Below are 27129 nucleotides of genomic sequence, written 5' to 3'. Positions count from 1 at the left end.
TGAGTTGTAGTGTCTCTTCTGGAAAGTGAATACTAATATGATTAACATTACAATCCTTTTAAAACACAAAATATCCGTTTGTAAAGTGAAGAAGATTGATTCAGCTTTCATATCCTTCACTGCCTTTGTACGTTTCTCTCTCTCTATCTTGTCCTCAATTAGTCCAGAACTGTACATTGTGTACCTGTGTTTCAGTAAAATATCAGTTGAGTAAACGTAAACATGTTCTCTGTGAAAATACAGAAATATTATACATTCAGTAGTGACTCTGTGTTTGTTTTATCTGTTTTCTCTTGCACATCTATCACATCCCTGTCCTTGCAAAGAGGATTTTATTTCTTCAGTCTGTAGCACAAATGTGCCAGATGCCTTCAAAGGTCAGCTGACCAGTGACCATGCATCCAACCCTCAAATCTTCCACTTTTGTGGTTCGAGCTAGCGTGACTGGCTGCTGACTAATCCATTGAATTATACAGAAATGACTACAGACTTTACATTATCACAGTACTTTTAAGTGTAAAAAAATGCACTTTAAAAGAAAAATGTGTCTTTAAAAAGTTCAACCTCATAACACATAAAATGTTATTTTGCAAATGTTGTCTCAATAGCTGGTCTGGGTTAAAAACAACTGCCTGCTGACTCACACACATCTTGAATTGACACCGACTATTTTTGTTTGTGGAAGTTGACAATGATGTGCATGACTGGAAAATATTTTAGCAGATATTAGTCAAATATAGGTATAAATATATCCATAAAGCGGGCCACACGGTTGGCGTAGGGGTTATCCCTCTTTCCTTTGCAGCAAGAAGACCCGGGTTCGAACCCGGATTGGAACAAGGGCCTTTCTGCATTTGCATGTTCTCCCCGTGTGTGCGTGGGTTTCCTCCAGGTTCTCCGGCTTCCTCCCACAGTCCAAAAACATGCAAAATTTGGGGATTAGGTGAATTGGTCACTCTAAATTGACCATTGGTGTGAATGTGTGAGTGAATGGTTGTTTGTCGTGTGGCCCTGCGATGGACTGGCAAACTGTCGAGAGTGTTTTTATTTTATTTTTTATTTAACCAGATAAAAGACCCATTGAGATCAAGATCTCTTTCACAAGGGCGACCTGGCCAAGAAAGGCAGCAGCACACATCAATAGTTAAATAAGAATCAGGAAATGCAACATTTACAAAACAAAACATTGAAATATAAAAGTGCAACGAGATAAACATAAAGTGCGAGTGGGGTTGTGATCGCAGTAACAATTTAAGAACATAGACATTGTTCAAAGGATTTCTGTTTTCTGTCTTTTAAGATGGAGCGGAAAGCTCCTAATGTAATAAAAGCTGGCATTTTAAGTTCAGTTTGTAGAGTATTCCAAGCAGCGGGGGCAGAGAAACTGAAAGCTTTTTTTCCCCATTTCGGTCCGAACACGTGGAGCAGACAAGTGCAAAATGTCATTTGAACGCAAGGCGTAGTGGCTTCTGGTTCTCTGAAGAAAAGTGCTTAAATAAGCAGGAACCAAGCCGAGGAGAGCCTTATAGACCAGAGTCTTACAGACAGGGAAGACATGGAAGCATTAGCATACAGTTCACAGTGATGGGTGAGGCGACTACAGCCAGTGATGAACCTCAGAGCACAGTGATAGACTGGTGTCAAAGACTGTAGACAGCTGTTAGAGGCACACATGTACACAACATTGCCATAATCAAGTAGTGGTAAGAACGTTGCAGATATCAGGAGCTTCCTAGATCTGAGGGAGAAACAAGACTTTATATTCTTTAAAAGAAGCCGAGCTTCACCCTCAATTTAGAAACCAGATTTCTAACATGCTCTTTGAAAGATAGCTCCCCATCAATAACAAATCCCAGATACTTATAACTGGTCACCAGCTCAAGAGCTCTACCATGGGAAGTTGTAATTGAGGGGATTTTTTCCATGACCCCGCCTATTACCCTATGCCAGCTGCGATAGGCCCCGCAACCCTCCGGTGGACGATAAAGCGGTAGATAATGGATGGATGGATGGATGGATGGATATCCATAAAGCAGTCCTTGTGGTGCATTTCAGGAAATGCACTATACCAACACCAAAAGAAGCAATGATTAGAGGATTTGATTCAATCATTTTAAGACCTCAGACAGACTGATATGAGCCACACCGCACATTGTATATGTGCTATAAATCAGTCTCATGTCAATATATGAGAGTTTTTTCATGTAAAACTGTAAAGCAAATTAATTTACAGAAGTAGTGACTCCTCTGCATGTGAAGGAGTGTAGTATCTAGTAAAGAGATTATGTAGTTCCTTTTTTTTGTAGTAAGACTGTCTCAATTTTGCTAAGACTAATCTGTTCACATGATTGTATTTGCACATTCCCACTCATCTCCTGAAAAGTCCCAACATTCATTGTTTTCATTCACAGACTGCATAACGCAGTTTGGTTGTTGGATAAAGAGAAGGTGCTCCTGCATTTATTACTGAATACATGTGTACAAATCTGCCATGTGTGTGGGTGATAATGTTATCTGTCCTTCAGAATTAATGTTTTTTTAATTTAACTTTTAATGTTTTTGAGTTTTGCAAGAGAGTGCAAAAACACTCAAACACATTAAAAGTTAATGTTTTTGAGTGTATGCTCTCTAGTATTTTGAATGAATTATTTTCTAATGAGAATCCACCAGTTTCTTGATTCTGATCTGCTCCTGTCTTTTTCTTAAAACTACAAATAAGAAAGTTGGTGAGTGTTATCTACTGATTATTGAAATACATTTTGGGATTGCGGCTTTCTGGCCTGAGCACTTGTTATCTACCCCAAGGAGAGCTCACTTTCTCTTAAATCCTGCTCTGTCATAGGTCAAAGTCTCCCGTTAGTGAGCCCAGAGCAGGTGCAGAAGTGCTGCTCTCTCTCACTCTCTCAGATAACGCATTGCATTGTGGTCAAAGACTATCATGGAATTATGGATCAACATAGTGCCAACAAAATACTTCACTTCTGTGCCTTTAAGAGAACATCCACTTTATTATTCAACAAAGGCAACACATAGACTCTCATGTAAAGAGCCAACAATCCAGGAAAATTGTAATCCACACTCAGCACAAGCACAATTGCCCCCACACATTCACATTGCCCTCAACAGTTCTGGATCAATACATATAGTCGGGAGAGAGAGAGAAAATAAAGTGAGTTGCATATTGCCATATCTAGAAAGATGTTGGCCAGATAATGTGATGCAGGAATAGAAACTGCGTGTGAGTGACGAGGCTTTAAAGCTACTCAATTCAATTTCATTTGTATAGTGCCAAATCACAAAATACATTATCTCCCAAGGCACAAAGTAACACTTAGTAACACACACACAGTAGTAAGGCAGAAACCTTACAATATTCTAGAACAGGGGTCTCAAACTCAAATGACCTGGGGGCCAATGTGCATCTATTGTGGTCAAGAGGCCTAGAGAACAGGAATTGGGGAAAAAACAACTGTGCACAATATTGCATCATGATATCACACATATACTTAATAATACTACATATGATGCAAAATGAATGTATTAATATCAAAAACAGACATTTATTTTAAATTACATCAATAATTGTGTGGACAACTGTAATAAATACTGTTTATATATAATACTGTTTCAGCCAATGCCATTCATGGCTCGGGCCCTAACAAGTGTATATATATATATGTAATTGAATGTTATATATGATGCATTTAATAATGGGATAATTATGACCAAATGTCTTATTATTACTGTTATAAAAACATTGCTGGCAAACATATTATATTATATTCTATCACCTCACTGGCAGCTGAGCCTCAGCTACACACCAGACTCAGAGATGTGCAGCACTGATTTTAATCATACCATTATATTAGTTATATGTGGGAGGGCTCATTCTCCTATGCTGCTGACGATCTTGGGAAATTCAGAGGAGCAGCAGGATGAAAGGATGGAGGTAGTGGAGTAAGTGTCATGGGGAGAGCTCAGGCTCTCTCTCTCTTGCTCCTGTTGTGCACTTGTCACTACAGTGGGATGGGGATTCTCTTATCCCTTCCCCCACAGCATATCTGAATTCTCTCCACATTGCTACATGCCTCACCTGACTGTAAACCACCCGCTGCTGCCTGCATGGACGAGTCCAGGTTCAAAATTGATACGTTTCTTATTTGACCTTTATTTAACCAGGTCAGTTAATTGAGAACCAATTCTCATTCACAATGACGACCTGGCCAAGAGGTAGCACGGAAACAGGGCACACACAAACAACAAAAACTGATGTGTATGAATAAATACAAGAAATGGAACTTGAGCCGAGCACATAAATCAACTGTCCCCCTCCATCCAGCTTCTGAGCGTTTAGGGAAAGCCTGCAGTGGACTACACCAACGCGAGTCGTGGTAGGGGTGATCTTCAAAGTGAAAGAAAAATAAACACAACATTAACCCACTGCCTTTACATGCAAAGCTACACACTTTATCTCACATAGATTCACATTCATTGTTACATATTTGGTCTGTGGTAGTGAATCATTAACCGACGTCGTCTCCACGCCACTCCTCATTTTCACACGCGCGCAGCCGTGTGGTTCTTGTTACTGCCAGTCAGGTGACATTTTCCGCCTCGCCATTTTGTCCTGTGCCGGGTATTTATCGGAGAAGTCGTGACTAGCCCGTTTAGACTGTTAGTTAGGTGGTTAGTCTGCACTTGGTTTATCAGAGGGTACATTGCTAGACTGTGGCCTGTCGTAGTTTACGCATTGTGCGATTTTCATCCATTGCTTATAACTCATTTTGTATATTTATATTTATTTTTATACCGAGAGGAAGAATGGCGTCACCACCCCCCGAATATTCTCCGTTCTTCGCAGTGATGGGTGCCTCTGCGGCGATGGTGTTCAGCGGTAACTATCAACCGATCAAAATGTCGTTGTGTGACCTCTTTTGCATTCATACATCACAACAGGATACTGTGAATTGTCTGCCATGGTGTGCTTGTATGCGGGAAAACTAGCTTTGGTTAACGTCGCAGTGCTAAATTAAAACTATCGTTGATTTAGAGTTATTTGAGGAAATAGGGTACTTTGTTATCAAAACGTTTATTTATTTATGTATGTATTTATTCAATATCAGTTTGTCTGTCGCTCCTATATATATGGATTTTTTGCATCAGCATCCGATAGCAAAGATTAGTCAAGGCGAGCTAGCCAGCCAGCTGATGACGACTACAGAAGTGGCTTCGACATTAGATCGGTTCTGTTTTTTTAGGTTGTACGTTTCATCTAAACGAAGTAGAACAGTAGTAAGTACAGCGAACTGACTAGAATGTGTGGTCTGTTCTCATAGTATACTTCTTACAGTGTCAATATGATTTCCATTGTTCAGTACTCTGACAGATGCCTGTTAGCTTGTTGTAATTTGCTGGATGAGCTAGGCTGATTTTTACCCTTTTAATGTAGCGTGTCAGATTAATGTGTGTGTTGTTCATGGGCGATACAACAATTATTGCGACGATTATTATGAAATGTCATGTAATGTATCATAAATTAAGAAATCACGAACCAGTGATGACGAGCCCCCTTTTTAAATATCACGTTAACGTGTAACAGCTATGCCATTAAGCATCGATCGTCGTGGATCAAACTGTAAATGTCGACCGTGTGTCACTTTTATACCGAATTATTAAAGTGAAACGTGGTTTTTCACAGCTGTCATGGTCACATGAAACCAGAACCAGCTGGATTTACTTCCTTGTTGCTCAAAGGAATGACACACGGTCACATGATTGTCACATGATGAGACCTCTGACTTGGAATTTCCATATCTTCTTCAGTACCTGTATTACTAAAAACGCAGAAGTTAACGAGATCTAATTATATTTCACCAATGGTATGTAGGTGTTTATAAAGGTCTTTTCAAAATGATAAACTCCTGTGAAAAAGAAACATTTTACAAATCAAATGTGAGGTCGGTTAATATCGATAGTATGCCTTTTACTTTACACAATGCATAATATAGCTGTCTTAAAGTTTTTTTTATTTATGGAAACTATTTTGTGAAAATAATATATTTCATGTGTTTACAAATATATTGTTTTCGTGGCCAGCCCTACTACAGTTTTCCCTCAGACCATAACTTGTGTGCACTATGTTCTCTCAGCTTTTTCTCTGTGTTGCAATTGCATTGACTGAGACAATTTTAATTATCTGTAGAAAAACCTCAGTTTTCGTCTCTCTTCTTCTCAGATACATCAACACTGCTCTCACTATGTTAGCTGCACAGAACAGACACATAATAAACAAAAGGTTTTATGACTGAAATTAACAAAATGGTGCTTTTTGATGGGTTAAGCATTTTTTTTTACCTGAACATAATGATACTCTGACTCCCTTGGTAAGCGGACAACCCCCAGGTTTAACCCACTGTATGGGGTCTTTTGATTAGAGTAGTATTTTCATATATTACAAAATTTCCTCTGTGAAATCCACTGAATTTACAAGGTTTTACTACATCCCCACCTTTTTTCATGTGATCAGTTGTGTGGACCCATACACCTATGTAATGAATGAAGTATATGAGATGAGATTGAAGTATATCAAACAGAAATATACACGCAAGATGTGTGTTTCTTGTTGGTACGGTCAAGCATTCCATTAAATAAGACGGACATCACATATTTAGGAATATTTCATCTGTCTTGACCAATACAGGGGTGAGTTTGCATGTAGATGCTTTGTAGTACTGCCAGTGTGTTGGACAGACCTGGGATGGCTAAATGGTTCAGTGATGAAAATGTAAATCTATTTGTTGTCTTCTAATTTTTAATAATTCATTCAGACCACAAACATACTGACTGGCATATTTCTGTAACCAACCAACTTGTAGCAACAGACAGAAACACTGTGGTTCAATCATTTTAGTGTTTTTCAAACTGGGGTATACCTTAAAACCAGCAACCAATCCATGCCTAATTGCTTGCCTTGCCACACTTAAAGAACCTAACATTCAGTAATTGTTGGCCTGTTGTTACGGGGTTGTAAGATGGTGTCAATCTGGTGACTGTCACAAGGTATTACCCCTGGGAGAAATCTAGATGCTTTTGCTTTAGACATCCATCGATTACTTGTGTATCATCATGTTCTCGTCATCTTACACTGTACTACTACTGCCATTTTGTAAGACTGGAGAGCCTTCCTTGAAACCAATTACTGAGAGTGAATAATTGTGTTATTCTGCTGCTCCATGGGCTTTATTTTTTTGCAAGATAATCCTGATTTGTCAGCAACTACTATTCTGACATCACAGGGGCATCCCAGTTAATCATTCTGTAAGTAGGGAACATTTATTTATTCATTAGGGGAGTAGTATTAAAACTAGGGATGCACCGATTGCCATTAAGACTCTTGTCTTAAATATGACAGGCTTCGTTCAGTGATTGAAACAAATATAAAAACATTAATGAAACGTTTACATGCAGAGCGCTCACTCTCAAAGCAGACAGCAGCGCCGCAGATGTTGTGTAATCAAATACACCGTAATCGCTGTATATAAAAAATTCATATCATAACGAAAAAAAAAAACAGTATTCGATGTGAACCAGTATACCGCCCAGCCCTACACTCTACTACATGTGCGTGTAGCCGCGCACACGTGTTGCTGATGCTGCGCGATGCGGGTGCATTTGATTGGCTTATTAAATTTGGAATATTTCTGTCTGCGGCCGATCACGTGAAAATCGGCCTGTTCCGGTCACTGGCCGATTAATCGGTGCATCCCGAATTAAAACCTAGCGATTGTTCCTCCACACACTGAAAGATTTTGAATGACGGGAATTGGGATATGTGAGGGTTAGGGTTATCCTCTCTTCAGTCTGTAGATTAAGATGTGTACAGATCAAGACAATAATTAATATTTTGACACACATTTTGGCTTGAACAAATATTGCTCCTCCAGCGATTTGATAATTGCAGTAGACTGTATTGCGATTTCGATAACATTTGGATTAATTGTTCAGTCCAAATCTTTACTCATCAGGACAGAATGGCAGTGTGTGAGGGGATACAAGGAAAGATTAGGTGGAGAAACATTAACATAAACCTTTAACTCCTTAAACTACTGTTTGGTGGAAGGCTTTGGTGTTTCCAGAAAGTAATGTCTTTTTTCTTTTCTTTTTTTTCAAAGCTGAACTTTTTGTATTTCCCCAGGCATGTTTGTGTCCATCCACAGTCAGATGTAAGATGGTCGCTTAATTTATTTGGTTTTAAATACCTTAGTCCCTGAACAAAAAGGTTGATATGACTTCAAAGCCGGAAAAAAAAATGCTAAGTTTGTCAGGGCTTGTGGAAACGGTGCCCAATTTTTGTTTGCATGTTTCTCTGTAGATGGACAGGAATGTCCACTGTAAGTGGCCCCAGGGACCCTCAAAGGATAAAGATAGATGGTAAATGGGTAAAGATGGGGACATGGCTGACTACCATGCATTTTGTTTTCTGCCTTTTAGAGTAAATACGTCTTAAGCTGGCAGAGAAGCAGTGTCACAGATCTGCGAAGAGAGGTGATTTATTCTCTATTCATAACTGTGTTGTTATGTAAAAAATATTTATCTCTGTCAATTGGGTTATTTTTATAGCATCAGATTTTGATTGTATTTTCTGGCTATGTAGGTCCACGGCCCAAGACAAAGATTGTTACAATTTTGTAATGATAATAATCCAGATCCAGGATATAAAACCAAGTTTTGAAGTTATTCCCCATATGCCATAGTGTCAAGTGTATTTGCATTTTCCAGCTTGTGTGTGTAGAGAACAGATGCTACATTTAACATAAGAGCCCCAGTTTCTGAACTAATGAGATACCCTGAGAAGCTTCCATTTCCTTCTTGAGCACTTGATTGGAAGCAGACACATCCCAATTATTCCGTTTAATCCAGTTTTGCTTTAGGTTTGAAACATTGGGAGAGTTATGGCGCTTTTCCACCGGCCCGACTTTAAACGGCACTACACTACACGACACGGTTTAGCGAGTGTTTCCACTAGCGTAGTACCTGGAACTCGGCACTATTTTTAGTACCTGCGGTGGTGAGGTTCCATTCAGTGGTGCCGGTACTATGCGCAGGTACTATGCGCTGATTGGTCAAAACTGCCGGTAACTGATTGGCCAGAAGTGTCGTCACTGGGTGCGTCATGAGCGCGACATAAAATACAGGATGCAGGAGTCTATTTCACCATTTTTCAAAAAATAGTAGCGCGCAAATACTTGGACATGGCGACTCTGCATAAGAACACTCCATGGTCCAACGACGAGGTCCAGACTGTCCTGTGTTTAGTCGGAGACGACAAAATACAGAGAGCTGGACGGAGCCGCCCGTAACGAGCAGGTCTTACCGGGAGTCGATGTCCGCTCACGGCGTACACAGCAACTCCAATAACTCTGCACACGCCAACGGTAAGTTTTTTATTTTCAGCAACGTTTAACTGCTGCTGAGAATAAACTCGCTTAAACAAGACATTATAAAAGTAACATCATGTGTGTCGGTAATCTCTGTCCGTCTGTTTACACGAGACAACGTAGTTGGCTAGCTAGTTAGCAATGTCGCTATTAGGTGCTCAACCTACAACAAAACATTACGTAAACCTGTAAAAGAAACCAGATTTGTACAAGTCATGAATTAGACTTACTACCGTGTAACGTTTTGTCTTTGCGTGTTAAAACAGACTAGACCAGAATATACAGTATGGGTTCTATATTTACATTATAGACAGAGAATGAGCATCGGATATTATATGTCTATATTACACTTTTGCAAAAAGACAGTATATTGCACATGGGATGAGGAGCCTGGTTATATGTTGTCTACTGAGAGCTAACAGCTGCAGGGAGGAATAAAGGATAATAATAATGATAAAGCTCCTTCATTTAGGGTGTTTCAGTCTGTGGCTGAATATATATATATTGTTATGCGTGTAATTACAGCGTATGTATACACTTCTTTTGTTCAAGAATCCCATTCCATATGTGAGGAGTGTTCATCCACCCCAGCAGAGCCATCAGCTGCTTCGTTATCGGGGGCACCAACTTCGCCACAGACCACAGATCTGTGCAACTGGTAAGAAATAATAAACATGATTTACAGCATTTGTGTATTTCCTTAATGGTTTGATTAATAACCCCTTTTCTCTTCTCTATAGTGTTATGTAGGGAAGAGAAAAATAAGCACACAGCTGTCCTCGCAGAGCTTCAGGTGGAAGATGTTCAGTAGCAGAAGTGGAACCGGACACAACGTAACCGCCACACCACGGGAGTGCTGCGTTCAACCACGCATTCCTTTGAGTGATTGGGCAGCTTGTCCAGGCAATAGGTGGCAGGAGCATGTGACCTATTTCCTCCCTCCTGTCCTAGGACTCCACCACCTATGTACAGTTTATTTGATTTGCTGTGCAATTTAACTTTGGTTTGCTGTGTTTTTTTGTTTGAATAAACAACAATGTGACTTATGTGATTACGTCATGCGTATTTCTTTTCTTTTAATTGTGGCAGCCTTTACAAACAAAACGTATACAGACAAAAGGAGACATCTCTGCAGAAAGTACAAACTTTTATTTGTAATTCAGTGAAAAACAGTACAATAATAAAGCATTTTACAAATTCACAACAAGTGACACATCAGGCCCTCACCTACATCTCTGCCATCCTCTACACCCTGTGCCACTGCCACCACAGGTTTAACCACTGTAGCTGCTGTGTGTGCATCTCATTCAGTGTCATAGGTCTCACCATGATTTTCACACAGGTTATGCAGAGCACAGCAGGTCATCACCACCATGGATTTCACCAGCTGGACTTCACAGTCATTCCTTTTCAGGAGTGACAGAACCATCTGAAACACACAGGCAGCATGCTTACGTTAATACCAGAATACCAAAAATAGAGATTGCTTTCGGTCATTACTACGCTGTACAATTGTACAGTACTTTGTAGAAGTCTGAGGCCACTATTAGATTGTTGCTATAATGACAATAGAGGAATCATTATTTCTATTTCACTTTACTGGAACACAATCAGAATATATGTATGCAGTTTTTTGTTGTTTTAAAAAAAACATCCTCTACAGGTGTCCAGTATTTAGTGTGATCGACCCTTACACTTGAACAATAACACAACTCTGTTAATACTCGAGTGGAACCTTAATTAATGTTTCTGGTTCAAGACATGCGTGAGTATTACATACTCAAAAAAACAACATCGTTTCTGCACAGTACTGTATATGAGCTAGTTAGCGATAGCAACTATATTAGCTTACCCTCACTCGTCGTCTCGTAACATCTCATCTTCAGTTTCATGTTGTATGACTTCCCAAACTTCTCTGTACTCCTCCACAATATTTCTTCTTGCCGCCTGTAGCTTTTTCTGGCGATCTTCTCTTCTGTGTGTGAACAAATGCCACAGACCGAGCAACAGAACGAGTCCACGTCCGTCATTGTTTATGTGCGTGTGTGTCTCGCGTATAAGACGTCATAGCAGTTTCGCGCAGCCGGGTTGCAGCCGTGTTGTGATAACCACGCCCACGTTGAGAAGGTACGTTCTCTGTAGTGGAAACACAACTAAACCGTGCCGTTTCGTGTCGTGTCGCTCAGTGCCGTGTAGCCCGGAGCTAGTGGAAAAGCGCCATTAGATTTTCTGCTCATGACACAGACTTTTTTTCCCCAAGGAGTACATGTGCTCACATCAAACATTTAGGGGCACAATGAAAATGTAGCATTATTTGTTGTTGTTTTTTTGTGAAGGGATACAAGGAAACCTACCTTTTGAAAAATGCTTTAGTTAATTCAAGAGCTGAAACAATTTATCGTCAACTAATTTGAGAGTTGATTAATTGGTTTGAAGCTTTTTTTCATTATTAAAACAAGATTTCTGATTGTTTTAGCTTCTTCAATGTGAATATTTTCTTAGTTTCTTTGCTCCACATTATTAAAACTGTATAATTTTGGTTTGTGGACAAAACAAGATTTTTGAGAACATCGTCATTTCTGGGTTTGACAAACGCTGATCTTTTTTTTTTTTTACGTTTTATGGACCAAACGATTAATCGAGAAAATATTCAACAGATTAATTGTTTACGAAAATACTCGTTAGTTGCAGCTCGAATAAATTCAGGTTTTTAATGATTTGTTTCAAACCTTAACATGCAACAGTTTGAGTCTCTGCCAAACTAGCTCTGCTCAGTCAAACTATTGTATATATTTTTTATTTAACCAGGAAAATCCCATTGAGATTAAGAATCTCTTTTTCAAGAGTGTCCTGGCCAAGATAGGCAGCAGCAAATGCAAACAATCAACACAACAAATTTACATAGTTAAAGCTCCCATAGACCGGAACTTCCAGTTGACGCTGTTTTTTGGTGTGTATCTGTGCCATTGCCTCGTTTATGAAGCCCTAAAGTTTTGAAACAAACAGTTCGGCCACTGCTGACAACGCTGTGTTGTATTGTATTCTCGGGCTCTGCAAGTGATCTGAAAAAGCCTGGAATCGTGACGTAAGGATCCCGTCTCCTGAATAGCATGTGCATGGCTGCCGTTTTTAGACACGGCGTCTAACCCTTACCCTATTTTTTTAATTTTCCTTTATTTTACCAGGTAAAAAACTCACTGAGATTTTAAACCTGTTTTCCAAGAGTGACCTGGCCAAGACGGCAGTGCGACAAGTGCAGAATAGTTACAAAAAACGCACAAGACACAAGTAGATTATGGTCACACACTACAGGTAAGCAAGAGTTGGATTTCACAATCGCACAGTGCAATCACAAGATCCAATTGAACTAATTTCTCTGGCTTTTATAATTGACTTGAATTCCCCCAGAGCTATGAGATGTGTCAATTTCAAGTCCTTTTGCACATCGTTCCATGTAGACGAGGTGGAACATTAAAAATATTTTTTGCCCAGTTCAGTTTTAACTCTCGGGACCTACATCTGTATGATGTCCTGAGAACGCAGGCCATATTGGCTGAGATTTCTACACATATATAAACACAAATATGTAGGCAGAAGTCCAAGAATGGATTTATAAATAATAGTCAGCCAGTGAGAGAGTCTGCAGACATACGAAGATGGACAATGTGCAACGGCATATAAGGAACAATGATGTACATGATAGCTACAGCCAGTAATAAAATGCAAAGCACAGTGGTATACAGAATCCAATTTCTTTAAAAACTGATCAGGAGCATTCATAAAAAGCAGGTCTCCATTGTCCAACAAGGGTAAAAACGTTGTGATCAAGATGTGTTTGTGTTTATATACCCATTTAATTTATTTAAATTAATTTGCAGAATATGCTACAGTTATATAAAATAAACTATTTAAACCAAAATAACCTTGATACATTTCACTTGAGATTAAACCTTGAAGCTTGACTGAAATATTTATGGGATTAATATTGTGATATCGACAATCCAATGATAAATATTATGAAGAAGGAAGATTTTTTTCCATATTAAACGGTGATTGATTTATTCCCCATTGCAGGTAGAGAAGTTGGCCTTAATGTTATCTTTAATTATTAATGTTAAGTTAAGACTTTGACATGAATGAACCTTTAAATTCTGCTTCTTTAATTCGTGTGTTCTATTTTTGCCAGATAAGAGGGATAGGAAGTCCCACATCTTTGCAGCGCTAAAAGCATTATTTTCAGAATGAAAGCCTCCATTCTGTAATCTTTTTGTTTCGATTACTTTGTTTTTGTATTTGATTGGGGCTGTAATCATAATTGTTTACGATTTTAAATCATCAACAAATTGTATTGTTGGTTACGTCGTCAAACAGCTTTTTCACGCTGTGGACCTGAACATCCCTTTTTCGACTCGCTGTGGGCGAACACAAATCCTGTGTAAAATTTGCAAAGCCGAGTTCCAACTTGTAAATAGGTCTAATATGTCACATCAGCATATCGTTGGAACAGACACTGTCCAGAATACTACTAGTACATGCTCAAAACAAGCTCAAGGTAAATTCAAATTCTAGTAGCAAAAGAGAGTAGTTGATTAATTGTGTATTTATTACCCGAGTAGCCAACTATCAAAATATGTGTTATTTGGAACACTAATTGTGTTTCACAGCCATGCAGCAGGGTTCTTTATGAAATTGAAGGTTGGGGCACAAACTTCATTTCTGCTGTCAAGGTATCGTCATCAGCAGGATAAGCGGAATTGTGAAAGTGAAGAGGAACAGAATCTGTTCAGTTGTGTTATTGCTCCACTTCCTCTTTCACATCTGCCTTGTTCTGGTAAATCAACTTCAAATTCGGTCAGTGCAATCTGAAGTCCTTTTGGAATCAATTCTCCTTTTGTTGTCACTTTATTAGGTTCACTGTTCTGTTCACTTTATTAGGGCTACTACTTTCTAAAGTGGGAAACGGGGTGTGCGGAGCCTTCTTACCAAAAGGCTGATTTAGTGTTGGATGTTATTCATTGCGCTTTTTTAGTCTATTATTCATTGAAGGGACATTGATGGGAATGCATCCTGGGTCTCTGCATCACAATCTATAAGGACACATCAAACTCACCGTCCATGCATCCCAAGGACACACCTCATTTTTCCTTGACAATTGTACAGTTTTTCATCGTGGCAGCCTGTTGAACACGACACGAGGTGGACTAACTGGTGGGGAGTCAGAGCAGACACAATATTATGACGCCTCTTACGATCCACTGTCTCTCCTCTCAGCCCCGATGTGATCTTATGCACGCACATTGATACATGCTGCTATTGTAGTAGGGACTGCTCAAAATGCGTACCAACTTGCGTTTACAACACCCTGTTAATGTGTCGAAATGCAATGATGTTTTTCCACATATTGTGTTAAAAAAGAAACATTCTGGGTAGGGATGGGAATTTCACAAATTTTTAGAGTCAATTGTCGAGGTCCACGTGTGGAATTTTTTTTTTTTTACAGCAGCAGCAGCAGCAACAGCAGTAATGTGGGGGTGGAAATGATTCTACAGTGTACTACTTCATTTTAGGCTCAAAAACATGGCTGTAATGTCCGTTATTGACCATCAGAACAGCGATAATAAAAATGAGGGGCAAAAAAAAGGAAAAAAAAAAAGCGGACTCCGCTGGAACGCGTGTGTCGCCACTCGCCAGACGGCTCAGGTTTTTTGAACCTGCGCTCGTTAGGTGTCCACCAGAGTGAAGTACAGTTCCTGACTGGGTGAGATGCCGTCTTCATTTGTGTAGCGCATGTGTTCTGTCCCCCACCCCGGTCCTAAACTTAAGCGCAACCTCGTTCGCACTGCACGCACACACACACACGCGCGCTCGGAGGTGCACAGCCTCTCGAGAGAACGAGCCTGTGACACGCGCACGATCATCTGCAGAGTGCAGCGAGCCTGGACAGCAGGATCACCTTTTCGTGCACAGCTTCTTTAACTTCCGTGGTTGTGAAATTTACGTGTTTGTGACACTTCGACTTTTTTTACTTTTCATTTTTTTGTCGAGGTGCGCGCGTGTCGATTGTCGGTCGATTTGTCGACAAAAAAGTCCTATCCCTAATTCTGGGACTTGGTCTACGTTCTTGTTTGTTCTGTTGCTGGTGATTTTTACCTTCTGATTTGTGTGTTGAGGTTATCTTAATGCACCTCTGTGTCTTTTCCTTTCATTCACTTTCCTTCTCTCACTTTCTCTCACACACATACTGAAATCTGATTCTTCTGCCCGTCCTCTACATGTACAGCGTGTGCAGCCTTTATCAAATACAAACATTTAATTATATTAATACAAAAAAGTGCAGAGACGTTGGTGCCAGTGTCTCATTTTGCAAGTTGGGGAGATGACATTAGTTTGCTGGCACCCAGGCCGAGTACCTGCCTCCCGATTGCCTGATTTTTAAAATCAGTGAAGTGTCATCACTCACTCTCCAAAGTTTGTCAAGAAACTACAGTGGCCTTCACATGCTTTGTTTTTGTAGTAAGTTTCCATTATCAGTCCATTGTGACCTGATGCTGCAGCAGTCTGCTTCCGTGGAGAAGCAAGTAGCCATCTTGCCGCGTGTGCCATAGATACCGGTGTAAAACATACAGTGCCGGCCACTCCTCTGTTGTGTTTTCTTATCCACGGGCAATGGTGTAAATAAAAAGTTCCACACTTAATCCCAATCAAGTTGACACACTTGTGTTTATATTAAATAATATCAGAAACGAAGCAGTTTGCATTGACAAATGGCTACATAACATTATTACATTTTAGATATAGAACGGAAAGTCAGGAGTGTTTCTTTCATCACTCTTTACTGACTGACTGACTGACTGCTGTATGTCATTAATACTCTTTATTGATTATTAAGGGTGGTGGTGACAGCGGTTGTCAGTCTGCACACCCCATCTTCTCAGTGCAGACCTGCATGTTTCCCACATCTGGATTAACCCACAGAGTAGGGTGCTAGCAAGCTAATGCTATCTACCGAGCTTACAAACCCATATGCTTGTAGAAGAAAAATACCATGTACATTGTTCTTCAGGTTAGCGTTCGATATAGGCTGCACTCACAGTGTGTGAAGAGAAAGGACAAACAAATCATTGCTATTAATCTTTGTGTGGGTGCGTGCACGCTGCAACAATATGCTGTAGGGATGTGTGGGAAATGTTGGGTGCACCAGAACGACCAAAGAAATACTCAAGTCGCACTCAGGATTTTTGGTCACACTCTAGAGCCCTGCTGTAAGCCTATTATGTTGTGTCCTTGAATTTGCTTTCTTGAATTTTGCTTTACTGAAGCTTCTTTCTTTTTCTCACCAGCATTGGGAGCTGCCTATGGCACAGCTAAGAGTGGTACAGGAATTGCCGCCATGTCTGTGATGAGGCCAGAGCTCATCATGAAGTCCATCATCCCTGTGGTCATGGCGGGAATCATAGCCATCTATGGTCTGGTAGTAGCAGTGCTGATTGCCAACAACATCTCAGAGACTGTCTCTCTCTACAAGTGAGCCAAATTGATAATTTACATTTCTACTCTTCTGTCAAATCAATTTCAAATGCTATGCAGTATGTATATTGAGCTCTGGTAGCTGACGTCAACCAAGGTAACAGCCCCCCCTCTAACAAATTTTGTTAGTAGCCAATCGGAAGTACAGCGGGGCCGATCTTATCAATGCGGCTAGTGTTTATTATTATTGTTTATTAACTATGTATGTTGTTGGCGTGGGGGAAAAGACAAAAATAAACAAATGGCGTTGATAGGTGGCAAATGAAAGAAGCTAAAATATGCCATCAGCAGAAAAAAAGGTCTTCCTCTTAGAGATTGACCGATGTGGTTTTTTCAGGGCCGATACCAATTATTAGCAGTCAAGGAGGCCAATAACTGAAATTTGTAGTCGATATTAATTTGCAGTAAAAGAAAAAATATTGGCATCAAAATTTTGTATAATACAAACACCAACACTTCTTAACTTCATTTAAATGCCTTTAAGCATGTGTTTATTGACCATATATTTTAGGATCTTTATTTTAAAACCGTAACAAAAAGTGCAGGAAGCTCCCAGGCTCAGCAGCATCTCTTATAGATTTAACAGAAATTTTAATTAAATAAATAAATAAATAGCTTCCTGAAGTTTCATAAAGTAAATGAAACAAAGTTAAATAAAATTTGCACAGAAATGTAAGTCTCAATTAAGCAGCGTCGGATTGAAAGAGTTAAAAGAGGGGCCACAAATAATCAACTCATCATGCTTAGTTTATTACAGCATTTGGGAAGCCTATAGTTGATTGTATTATGTAAATGTTATATTTTAACAACGTGATAGCAGGGACCCTGTCATTCAAAACTAAGCTGCTACATTACTCACAATTAAATTTAGTCTAGCTGAAAATAGAAATAGGAGAGACTAGATCCCTGCATCCATGCAGTTCATGTAGGCTTTATGATGCTAGGTTATGTTCCTCTAACAGGACTTTAACATGACAGAAATAACTGAAACATGTCTCTTAAACAGACTTCTGAGGGACACATGTTGTTGTCTGCCCTCTCTCAGTATCTACATCGCACGTCGTAAGACAGGCACGCACGCACGCACAGTCTATTTATCGTTGGAACAGCGTTCAGCGCTGAACTCCAGTGGAACACTAGTGAGACTATCATAATGGACCGGAGGAATAAACTTGATTTCATTGCTTGTAATTTGGCGTCTGTCTGGCGCTACACTCGTGTTTGACGCCGGGATGGAAACGAGTGCAATGACTAGTCTAAAGTCATCTTCGAGAGAAGCAGAGCTGGAGGGACCGAGCGAGCAGAGCTGCCGCTTATGTTTAACTTTTTCTCTCACATTAGCGCTGAGTTGTAGAGGACTTTGATTTTTATTACAATTTGGGGAGAGTCTTCTGCCTTACCTTACCTTCGAAACATATACCTGCTCTGCGCAGGTTCTCTTTTTCTCCTCTCCGCTTTCACGGCTGCTGATTGGCTGTTACCGTGGCTCTGTGTGTAACCAATCAGATGGTGGTGTGGGCGGGACAATGCTGGAGACACAGTGGTGACTCCAGGCAGAGAGGAGCAGCTGTTGCAGAGCCAAAATAACCCAGTTTTAAATTGAATCATAATCGGCCGTCGGATTAAAAAAAAAGTCCAATACCGATTATCGTTAAAATGCCGAATATTGGCGCCGATAATCGGCCCAGCCGATAATTGGTCGATCTCTACTTCCTCTCCATGGGTGTGACCCCGGTCACAGATCAGCCATCCATGCACTCAAATATACAATACATCCACACTGCCAGGAGCAACAGCTGATGCACGGTTGTCAATGTCTTACTATGAATGACATGAAAATGCAGCTGGCGAAGAGACAAGTTTTAAATATAAGTGGAATAGATTGGATATAGCCCTAGTACTGGACTAACACCGTCTCTTTTTCTGTAGGAGTTTCCTTCACCTGGGCGCTGGGCTGAGTGTGGGCCTCAGTGGACTGGCAGCAGGCTTTGCAATCGGCATTGTGGGTGACGCAGGCGTGAGAGGCACAGCTCAGCAGCCAAGGCTTTTTGTGGGCATGATTCTCATCTTAATTTTTGCTGAGGTCTTGGGTCTTTATGGGCTCATTGTTGCCCTTATTCTCTCCACGAAATAAACACCCAGAATATTTCCACTACAAGATCTGTTCTTCATGTTGCTACTTGAAAAGTGGAAAATATTGAAAAGTTTCTGCCACATGAGATGAAAGAAATGAAGGTGGGGAAAACAATTAATTAAATGGCTCTATAAATATGGTCTTATCTCAACAATGTGTACAATTGGTCCTATTTGATAGTCAACTTATCGATGTACAATGTAGTGATTTGTGTGCGTGTTTCAAAACTGTATGAAGATTTTATTTCCCTCCACTCATTTTGGTTGTGATGCCTGGCATCCAATAGTTCACCAAAGTCCACACAACTTTTCCCTCTTTACACGCTGATGTGGGACGCAACACCATCTTATCATTAAGGATTTATTTGCAAAGAGAAATGTGTATGGACTTAAAATGTTTTCCCACTGATTTTTATTTATAGGAAATTGTTCATTGAACTGTTGAATGCAGCAATAGTCTTTACTTCCCCTGGGTATACTACACATGAATCTACAGACATTTATCTATATAGATGGATTGAATGCACTGTGGCTTAATTGTTTCTAAGTGATTGGATTCCTCTGGATGTAATTCTTGATTTAATAATAAGATTGCCTTTAGTATGTTGCTGGTGGAGTGGGAGTTTAGTGTGTAGCTGTATTCTAATCATTATGCAAACTTCAATGTTTTCCTGTTGTACAGCTGTTTGCATTAAAGGTATGTGTGTCCCATGTTGGGTCTCACAAGTGTAATTTCCAAACATCATCTCCATCTTATTAACCCCCATTTTCTGCGGCTGGACTTCATCGCTTCCTTATTCCAGCCATTAAAGTCCTGCATGGTGTTTTGTTGCTGTTGGATTGGAGGCTGGACTTTTGGAAGAATTACCTCAGGTCATGTCAAGCTCATTCAGACTAAATGTGTAGTAGAAGTAGTAACGACTTAAAAAATTTCAACTTGAACTGAAATTAGTTTGTTTTTTTCATGACTCATCTAAAACCTGATATGACCATTCCCAAGTGATCTTGATGTATCCGCGTAAACACTTTAAACAAATTAGAAAAATGTATACATGATGCTAAACCACTCAACATATTGAGCAAATTTATTGAAACTGTTCATTTATTGCTGTTGCACTCTGCAATTACAGATGGTCTTCACACAAGTGTTGTACTTCTGGCAGATAAAGATATTTGAATCGTCTCGTATTGCATTAAACTGCACAGGGTTGATTGGAACAAAGTAGAAAATACATTTAATGATGAATAACAATGAGCAATGTACTTTTTTAACAAAGTATTATGTGCTGAAATTAAACATGATCCAGAAGCTTAATGTCGATGCTCAAGTTGTTTGTAGACTGTTGAGAATCGTGTGTGAAATACTGCTGATGGCGCTGAAGGTGGTGCTGTCAGGAAATAACTCTGCAAAGTCTTTACCTTCCTCTATACTGCTGCTAAGCAGAGGATCCAAAGGCACACAACCTGAAATATAGACAATATTGATCAGTGAAGCCTGCGTGAAGCAGTTTCAAGTTTTACATTATCACACCAGATACACACACAAGCAGCATACTTAATGATCCATGGTGAAAAACCAGTGAACGACGTATCAAACCCTTTCCGCGAGGTAACCAACGTGATAAAGCAATGTGATACTGGCAGAAACATTAAGCCTCTCACTGCCTCAGCTCAATCATCTGCATCATAACCATGTAAAGCAGTGGGAAAATGCTGAATGATAGATCTTTGTGACAAGAACTACTGACTTGAGTCTTTGGTTAATGGAAGTATTGTATATCTAACTGAAATCCACATCAACCATTTTGGCAGGCAGTGATGCAAGATGTCTCCTCAATGGTGGGTGAAGAGAGATTTAAAGTGTACTGTGACATTACAAGAAATCCTTTCACTGATCTCACCTAGGAATACTGATCCAGTCAGTTTGGCAAGTTCCTCTCCACCGCCCTTTGAGAATATGTTGCTACATTCCTGAAAAAACAATGTTTACTATAAAATCAGAAATAGTCTGCAATAACAGAACTTGACAAAATGCATACAACTTTGGTCAGAATTTAAGAAAGAAAATGTATTTACAACCCACTAGGGCTGGGCGATATGGCTTCGATTTAAAATCGATTAATCGCCCAGCCCTACAACCCACATAAAACAGAGGCAGTTGACTTGTAAAGATGAACTATACACCAAGTGACTAAAAAATAAAATGTTCATTAGCAGTGCACTCACAGAGCAGTGTGGACAGACAAAACCACTCATGTTCTCGATGATGCCCAGGACTCGTACACCGGTCTTCTTACAGAACGTGATCTCTCTCCTCACGTCTCCTGTAGACACTGCCTGAAGTAGACAAGAATAACATTAGCAATACTCAAAATCTTGAGGTGAGATATTCGGTTTTAAATCATGTAACATTCAGCTTCATTCTCTGCTCTGAGACCCTGGTCTACCAACTCGAATGGGGACTAGAGTCCACGAACATCACGGTTCGTCAGTGTTTGTGAACACTACTGTATTAACATAAATCCTCAGGTAACATGTAGAGAAGTGACATATTCATCATTTTGTTTAATGACATAATCAGAGCTAGTTTAGCAGCATCCTCTCTCTCCCTCTTCTTCTTTATCAGCAGCCTCACAGCAGGAGTCTCCTCATCTTTCTGTTTTCCAATACTTTTGCTACATGTCGGAGCTTTTCTCTGTGTTTTTACATCCAGGTATGACACATTTGTGGGACAGCTAGCTGAGATGTCTATCAGTAGTGTAGGAGCTGGTGCAGTGAAAGAGAGTTTTATCAACACTTAGGGCTGCAATGATTAGTCAACGTATTTGATTACCACTACAAAAATTTGTTGACGATGGAATTTAAGCGCCGACGCCTCATGTTATTGTTGTAAATCACACACCAGCCACTTCATGCTCATCTGTAACTGCAGTGTAAACAAACACGACCAAACACAAATTCGAGCTATCCAGAACTCGCTACAGGAAGTGCTGGGGGCAGTCTTGCTCGCTGTTTACATCCCGCAAGGAAGCAGAGAAGAATGCATGAATTATGGCGGAAACAGACGAAGAGTCTCGAAAACTCCGACCCAAAGTTTCCAAAGTTTGGAAACATTTCACTGAAAATAAACCAGCGAAACATGTTAAATGCAATCTCTGTGAAGCGCAACTCTCATTCCATGGTAGCACTACGGCGATGCACGAACACCTTAAACGACGACACCCCGGATACGCTGTATCATCACGTACCGCAGAGAAGTGAGTTCACAAATAATGTTGATACCTCATAGATATTTTTAAATCACATGTTCATTTATTAAATAACCATCAGACTATGATGCAAGTACATAATACGCCTGTGTCGTACGTCTATCAGTCAGAAAATCATGGAAAAAGCTTGCTCAGGGAACGCTAGCTCACTTACGTTAATGCGTTCTTTACGGCAGTAATCACAGGTAACTACAGACGAAGCTGCTTTGACATACTTAATTTCAGCCCCTGTCGATGCTAGCGTTTATAATGAATTGTTAACCTCTTTCACTCATCAACTGTGTGATTTGGAGCATATTAATTTGATATTTAAGCTGTAAGAAATCTGTGATATGTATACAACTGTGATAAATGTCGTGAGTCCACTGTATGTAGGTTTAACAGAAGTCCAAAATAACGGAGACAATCGTGATTAGTCGACTAATCGAAAAAATAAACTATAGATTACTCGACACCAAAAAATAATCGTTAGTTGCAGCCCTAATCGACACTGTGATTGAAGAGGAGTTGAGCCTACTATGGCTCCGGTGTTTCATGAAGCAATACTTTTAGACACGCCTAAACATGTTTGAAAAGACTAGTGGAGACTACTGTATTTTTCGAACATATATAATGTGTAAAAACAAGACATAATGAATTTGCTTTATGGGATCTTTAAAGGTCACATAGAGTGGTCCTGTTGCACATATATGTGAGTTATGGAGGTCTACTTACATATATTAAGTTGTTTTTATGGTCAAAATCCTCCTAGTTGATGTAAACGAGCCGATTGAAATCTGTCCTTTTCGAAGCGCTTGTCAGTCGCGCTATTTTTAGCCATAAATCTCGCCCGAGAAGACAGAGTGTGTTGTGATTGGCCAGCCAGCGTAGAGCCTTCCCACCTGTGTTGTGATTGGCCAGGTATCTGGAAGTGACGTAATCTATCACGTCAGCTCTCAGAAGCGCAGCTCCCTCTCTGGAGCGGTGGATGCATTGCTACTCATTATCAAAACATTGTTTTAACAGTGTTTAAAAATAGCTTCGTCACGACTCCCCGCCGCAGTCCCTTTATGACTTTAAACCGGAGTCAGACCCAGAGTCAGAAGACACTGTTGCTCGTGAAACACCTCCACAACGGACGTTATTCTTCTTCTGCGGTTCAATGTACGCAACCGGATGTGCCCGGACTACCGCCTGGAGCAGGACGATCGGTTGTTCAGGAGAACCGCTGCTTACGTAACTATAACAGGATTTTCAGTGATCTCGTTGAGCCCCGAGATTACAATAAAACACAACGTTCTCAGCAATGGCTGAACTGTTTGTTTCGAACCGTCAGGCTTCATAAACAAGGTAATGACGCAGATACACACCAAAAAAAACAGCGATAATAGGAACTTCCGGTCTAGTTCCGCTTTAAGTCGACAATATTTTTAAAGTATATTTGCCTCTAAATCCCATCATGAGACACTTTTCTGAATAGTGACCAAAGTATTTTGTAACTTTTGTGATGTTTTCTTTGTGTCACCACTGGCAGCCGTTTCCAGTCAAGGCAAGTGACTATGGCAGGCTGGTTCCACATGATGGCAGCATGCGTCAGTGGCTCTTAAAACCCACACCACAAAAACCCCAACTATCATCTATTATTGTTGCTCATAGTGTGTGCAGTTGTGTCTGTAAATCTAATACATTTATACCTGTGGTGTGGTGACCAAAACGGCTCCATCCACTTTGTGCTTTTTGAGGTTCTCCAGTATAGCCAAATGTTCATCAGACGTCCCTGGTGGTGTGTCCACAAGCAGCACATCAAGTTCTCCCCACGCTACATCGGACACAAACTGGCCGATCAAAGCTGCAGGATAGGACATTTCATTGAATTAAATTGTATTTGTATGGCGACAAATCACAACATCTCAAGGCATTGTACACAATAATAATAGCCTTGAAACTGGATCTGGATCCTGCAGCCTGCAAGATGAGGACCAAGAGAGAGGACAGGAAGGTACAAACTAGGGAGAGAAAGAACGCTGCAACATTTTCAATTAGCTGAAGGGCTTTAACAGACTTGTTGGAACATCCTGATAGTAATGAGTTGCAGTAATTCAATCTAACAATTGCAACAATGTTTTTCCAACATCCATTAAAGACTAAATGTTTCCAATTTTCACAATGTTTCACCGGTGGAAGGAGGCTGTTCTGGAAATTAGCTTTATGTGTGAATCAAATGACATCTCTAAAACTAAGACTATATGAAGGTATTCTTAAGATATTGCAAATTAAGTGTGTGTATAATTTGTTAGGTACGCCTTTTGTCATGATGCTGAAATCTGTATATCTTAGTGTTTCCATTCGCAGCTATGTTTTTAGTGAGAGGTAGCATCTGTCTCAGGCTGGTGGCGCATGCTCATCATGTTACTACATACAACCACAATTCAAAACATTATTCTTACAACTTGTCAGCAAAAGTTGACAATTTGTAGGTAAAATGCAAGGCATACATCACAGAGCGTGTGTGGAAGCACTGCTGCACATATCACAAAAAGGTTCCATGAAGTGTTTAAGTGCCCACATGATATGTATTATAATGTGTCACAAAGCATAGGTGCAACACCTGTTTTCTTGGGCCCTCTCCACACCACTGCTTCATCTGGGTCTGCCAATAGGAAGCCAATGGACATCAGGGCCAGATTCTTCCGGCTATCAGTGTAGACAGGCACCCAGCCTGAGTCACACTGGTGCACATCAGGCCGACCAACACTTAGCATGCGGGGGATACTAGGCCCACAGAGGTCAGTGTCCAGGATACCAACCTGATCAACACAGTTTTGTCACATTTACTTTATCAGACAGTGCCAAGTAAAGTAAACATACTTTGTTACTGTAGGACTTGTGCTTTGCTTGGCTTTAATATTAATATTTCTAACTAATCTGTGGTAATCTACTTGTTAGATATCCGTTTGATAGTGTTATTTGATTTATGTACAGTAGATTATTTTTGATTTTCGCCTGCATAAGATTCACACCCACAGTGCATGTTTGACTATGATTTGAATATGATTTTGTTTATTGACAATCGGCCATCACCTAAATCATTTTAATTTTATCCATGTACCTTCATTCCATTATTTTTTTTAAAAAAGAGAGGAAAAGTGGGTTTTGTTTTTCTTTAATCCTTATAGCTCTGAAGACCATGTTTAAGGAGGAGAATAAACGTCATTACTATCAACATTCTCACATTAGTTTGTACTTCTACTTCCAATACTCAGACACATTAGTATTTACTTTTAGTATAGTAAATATATACTTTACTATACTATATACTATTTACTTTACTATTAAGACGACAAAGAAAGTAATTTTCTGGTGAGGTACTTTTTATATAACTGTGTTAGGGTTAGAGAAAATGACAGACAGGCAATTGCGTGTCTCTCACCTTGTTGCCAGCATGTGTGAGAGCCAGAGCTAACTGTGTGGTGATGGTGCTTTTCCCCACACCTCCTTTTCCTGACAGGATCAGCACAACATGACGAACTTGGGACAAATTCCCTGCAAGAGGAAAGAAAGCATGGCGACGCATCACCGGTGAATGACCAAGAGAGCCATTGTCACACTAACTGGTCACTTACGGACCAGGGTTCACAAGTACGTTCAGTATAAAGCAGCTTCTTCTTATTAACTATTGCTTTACTGAGGTTAAGGGTCCAGTGTGAACCAGTTTCCGCAGTTGAAAACGTGCAAACCAGCTGATATCAGTTAGCTAACAAACAGAGCACACAGCGTTATTAAGCGGAACTCACAAGCAACACGCACACGAGTGTGATTAAAAAACTTAAACACGGATAAATGAAACCCACCGTTATTTTCCTCCAGGTTTTGAACATCCATGATGATGTGAATCGCTGGGACACTTCCGGGAACATCACGCGCGTCGTATCCGCAGCCAGAAGAAAACACGCCCATGGAACGACTTCTTCTTTACTGAGGTTTTATGGCGGTTGTCAAACAACGATTTGGTGCATTACCGCCACCATCTGGTTTGGAGTGTGCATCAAAATGTTAGCGATTCTACTGCTAAGAAAACAGAGAACGCACAAACACACACAGTATATAGATACAGCAAAACGTGCTGCTTTACGGAAGCGTATTGCATTCTCTTGAAAAAAAAAAACTCTTTCGGTTTGATTTTTTTTGAATAATTTTTTTTCTGTTTTTCTGACTAATATTTTTTTCCTGATTTTCTGAGTAATTATTTTCCTGTTTTTCGGAGTATTTTTTTTCTGTTTTTCGGAGTAAATTTTTTTCAGTTTCAAGTGAATGCAAGGTGATTCCGGCGGCTCAGCTGCACGCATGCAGCACGTGTGGATCCAATATTTTCAGCAGTCTCCTGATCTGGGGCCTCATGTACGAAGGTTGCGTACGCACACTTTGATACATCTGAATTTATTTGTGCGTACGACAGTTTCTGGGTTTTGGCGTACGCCAAGATTTAGTAGGAAATCCATGCAAGTCTTTGTACATGAGGCCCCTGGTCTCTTCAGTCACCAAGTAGCCAGCCTGAATGCATTTCAAATGCATCATCTTGTATCCATGAAGCATGCCATATCTGTCCAACTGATCCTGGAGAAAGATTTGCAGATCTGAATGGGCTTAGAAAAACAGGGAAAAAAGTATTAGTCAGAAAAACAGAAAAAAAATTACTCAGAAAAACAAAACAAAATACTTAAAAAATCAAACCGAAAATTAATAACTGAGAAAAACAGGATTTTTCTTTTTTTTCAAGTGAATGC

The 27129-nt window shown here is 40.0% G+C and overlaps 2 protein-coding genes across 2 annotated transcripts; one reads left to right on the top strand and one right to left on the bottom strand.

Annotated features, from left to right (window-relative positions):
• Positions 1–4622: 4622 nt before the first annotated feature.
• On the top strand, positions 4623–19883 carry atp6v0cb (ATPase H+ transporting V0 subunit cb). The gene is made up of 3 exons (XM_083903823.1): positions 4623–4894; positions 16778–16961; positions 18894–19883. The coding sequence occupies exons 1-3, from the start codon at positions 4822–4824 to the stop codon at positions 19096–19098; spliced, it is 462 nt and encodes a 153-aa protein (XP_083759949.1). The 5' UTR covers positions 4623–4821; the 3' UTR covers positions 19099–19883.
• Positions 19884–20070: 187 nt separating this feature from the next.
• nubp2 (nucleotide binding protein 2 (MinD homolog, E. coli)) lies at positions 20071–26293 on the bottom strand. The gene is made up of 7 exons (XM_083903822.1): positions 26197–26293; positions 25776–25888; positions 24954–25152; positions 24040–24194; positions 21324–21434; positions 20999–21068; positions 20071–20561 (listed from the first exon to the last, which is right to left on the bottom strand). Exons 1-7 carry the CDS (start codon positions 26225–26227, stop codon positions 20422–20424), a joined length of 819 nt encoding a protein of 272 aa, XP_083759948.1. The 5' UTR covers positions 26228–26293; the 3' UTR covers positions 20071–20421.
• Between the last annotated feature and the right edge of the window lie 836 nt (positions 26294–27129).

Source organism: Microchirus variegatus (assembly GCF_963457635.1).
Source record: "Microchirus variegatus genome assembly, chromosome: 17".
In the NCBI taxonomy this organism is placed as follows: domain Eukaryota; kingdom Metazoa; phylum Chordata; class Actinopteri; order Pleuronectiformes; family Soleidae; genus Microchirus; species Microchirus variegatus.
The sequence above is the reverse complement of the archived record's forward strand: the minus strand, read 5'-3'. Positions and strand labels throughout refer to the sequence as shown.

Excerpts from the sequence above, each read along its gene's own strand:
- atp6v0cb (XM_083903823.1), top strand. The coding sequence starts at position 4,822 with ATGGCGTCACCACCCCCCGAATATTCTCCGTTCTTCGCAGTGATGGGT. Across the intron at positions 4,895-16,777 it reads TGCGGCGATGGTGTTCAGCG|CATTGGGAGCTGCCTATGGC; the intron begins GTAACTATCAAC and ends TTTTCTCACCAG. Across the intron at positions 16,962-18,893 it reads GAGACTGTCTCTCTCTACAA|GAGTTTCCTTCACCTGGGCG; the intron begins GTGAGCCAAATT and ends CTTTTTCTGTAG.
- nubp2 (XM_083903822.1), bottom strand. The coding sequence starts at position 26,227 with ATGGATGTTCAAAACCTGGAGGAAAATAACG. Across the intron at positions 25,889-26,196 it reads AAACCTGGAGGAAAATAACG|GGAATTTGTCCCAAGTTCGT; the intron begins GTGGGTTTCATT and ends TTCCTCTTGCAG. Across the intron at positions 21,435-24,039 it reads TTTTGGTCACCACACCACAG|GCAGTGTCTACAGGAGACGT; the intron begins GTATAAATGTAT and ends TGTCTACTTCAG.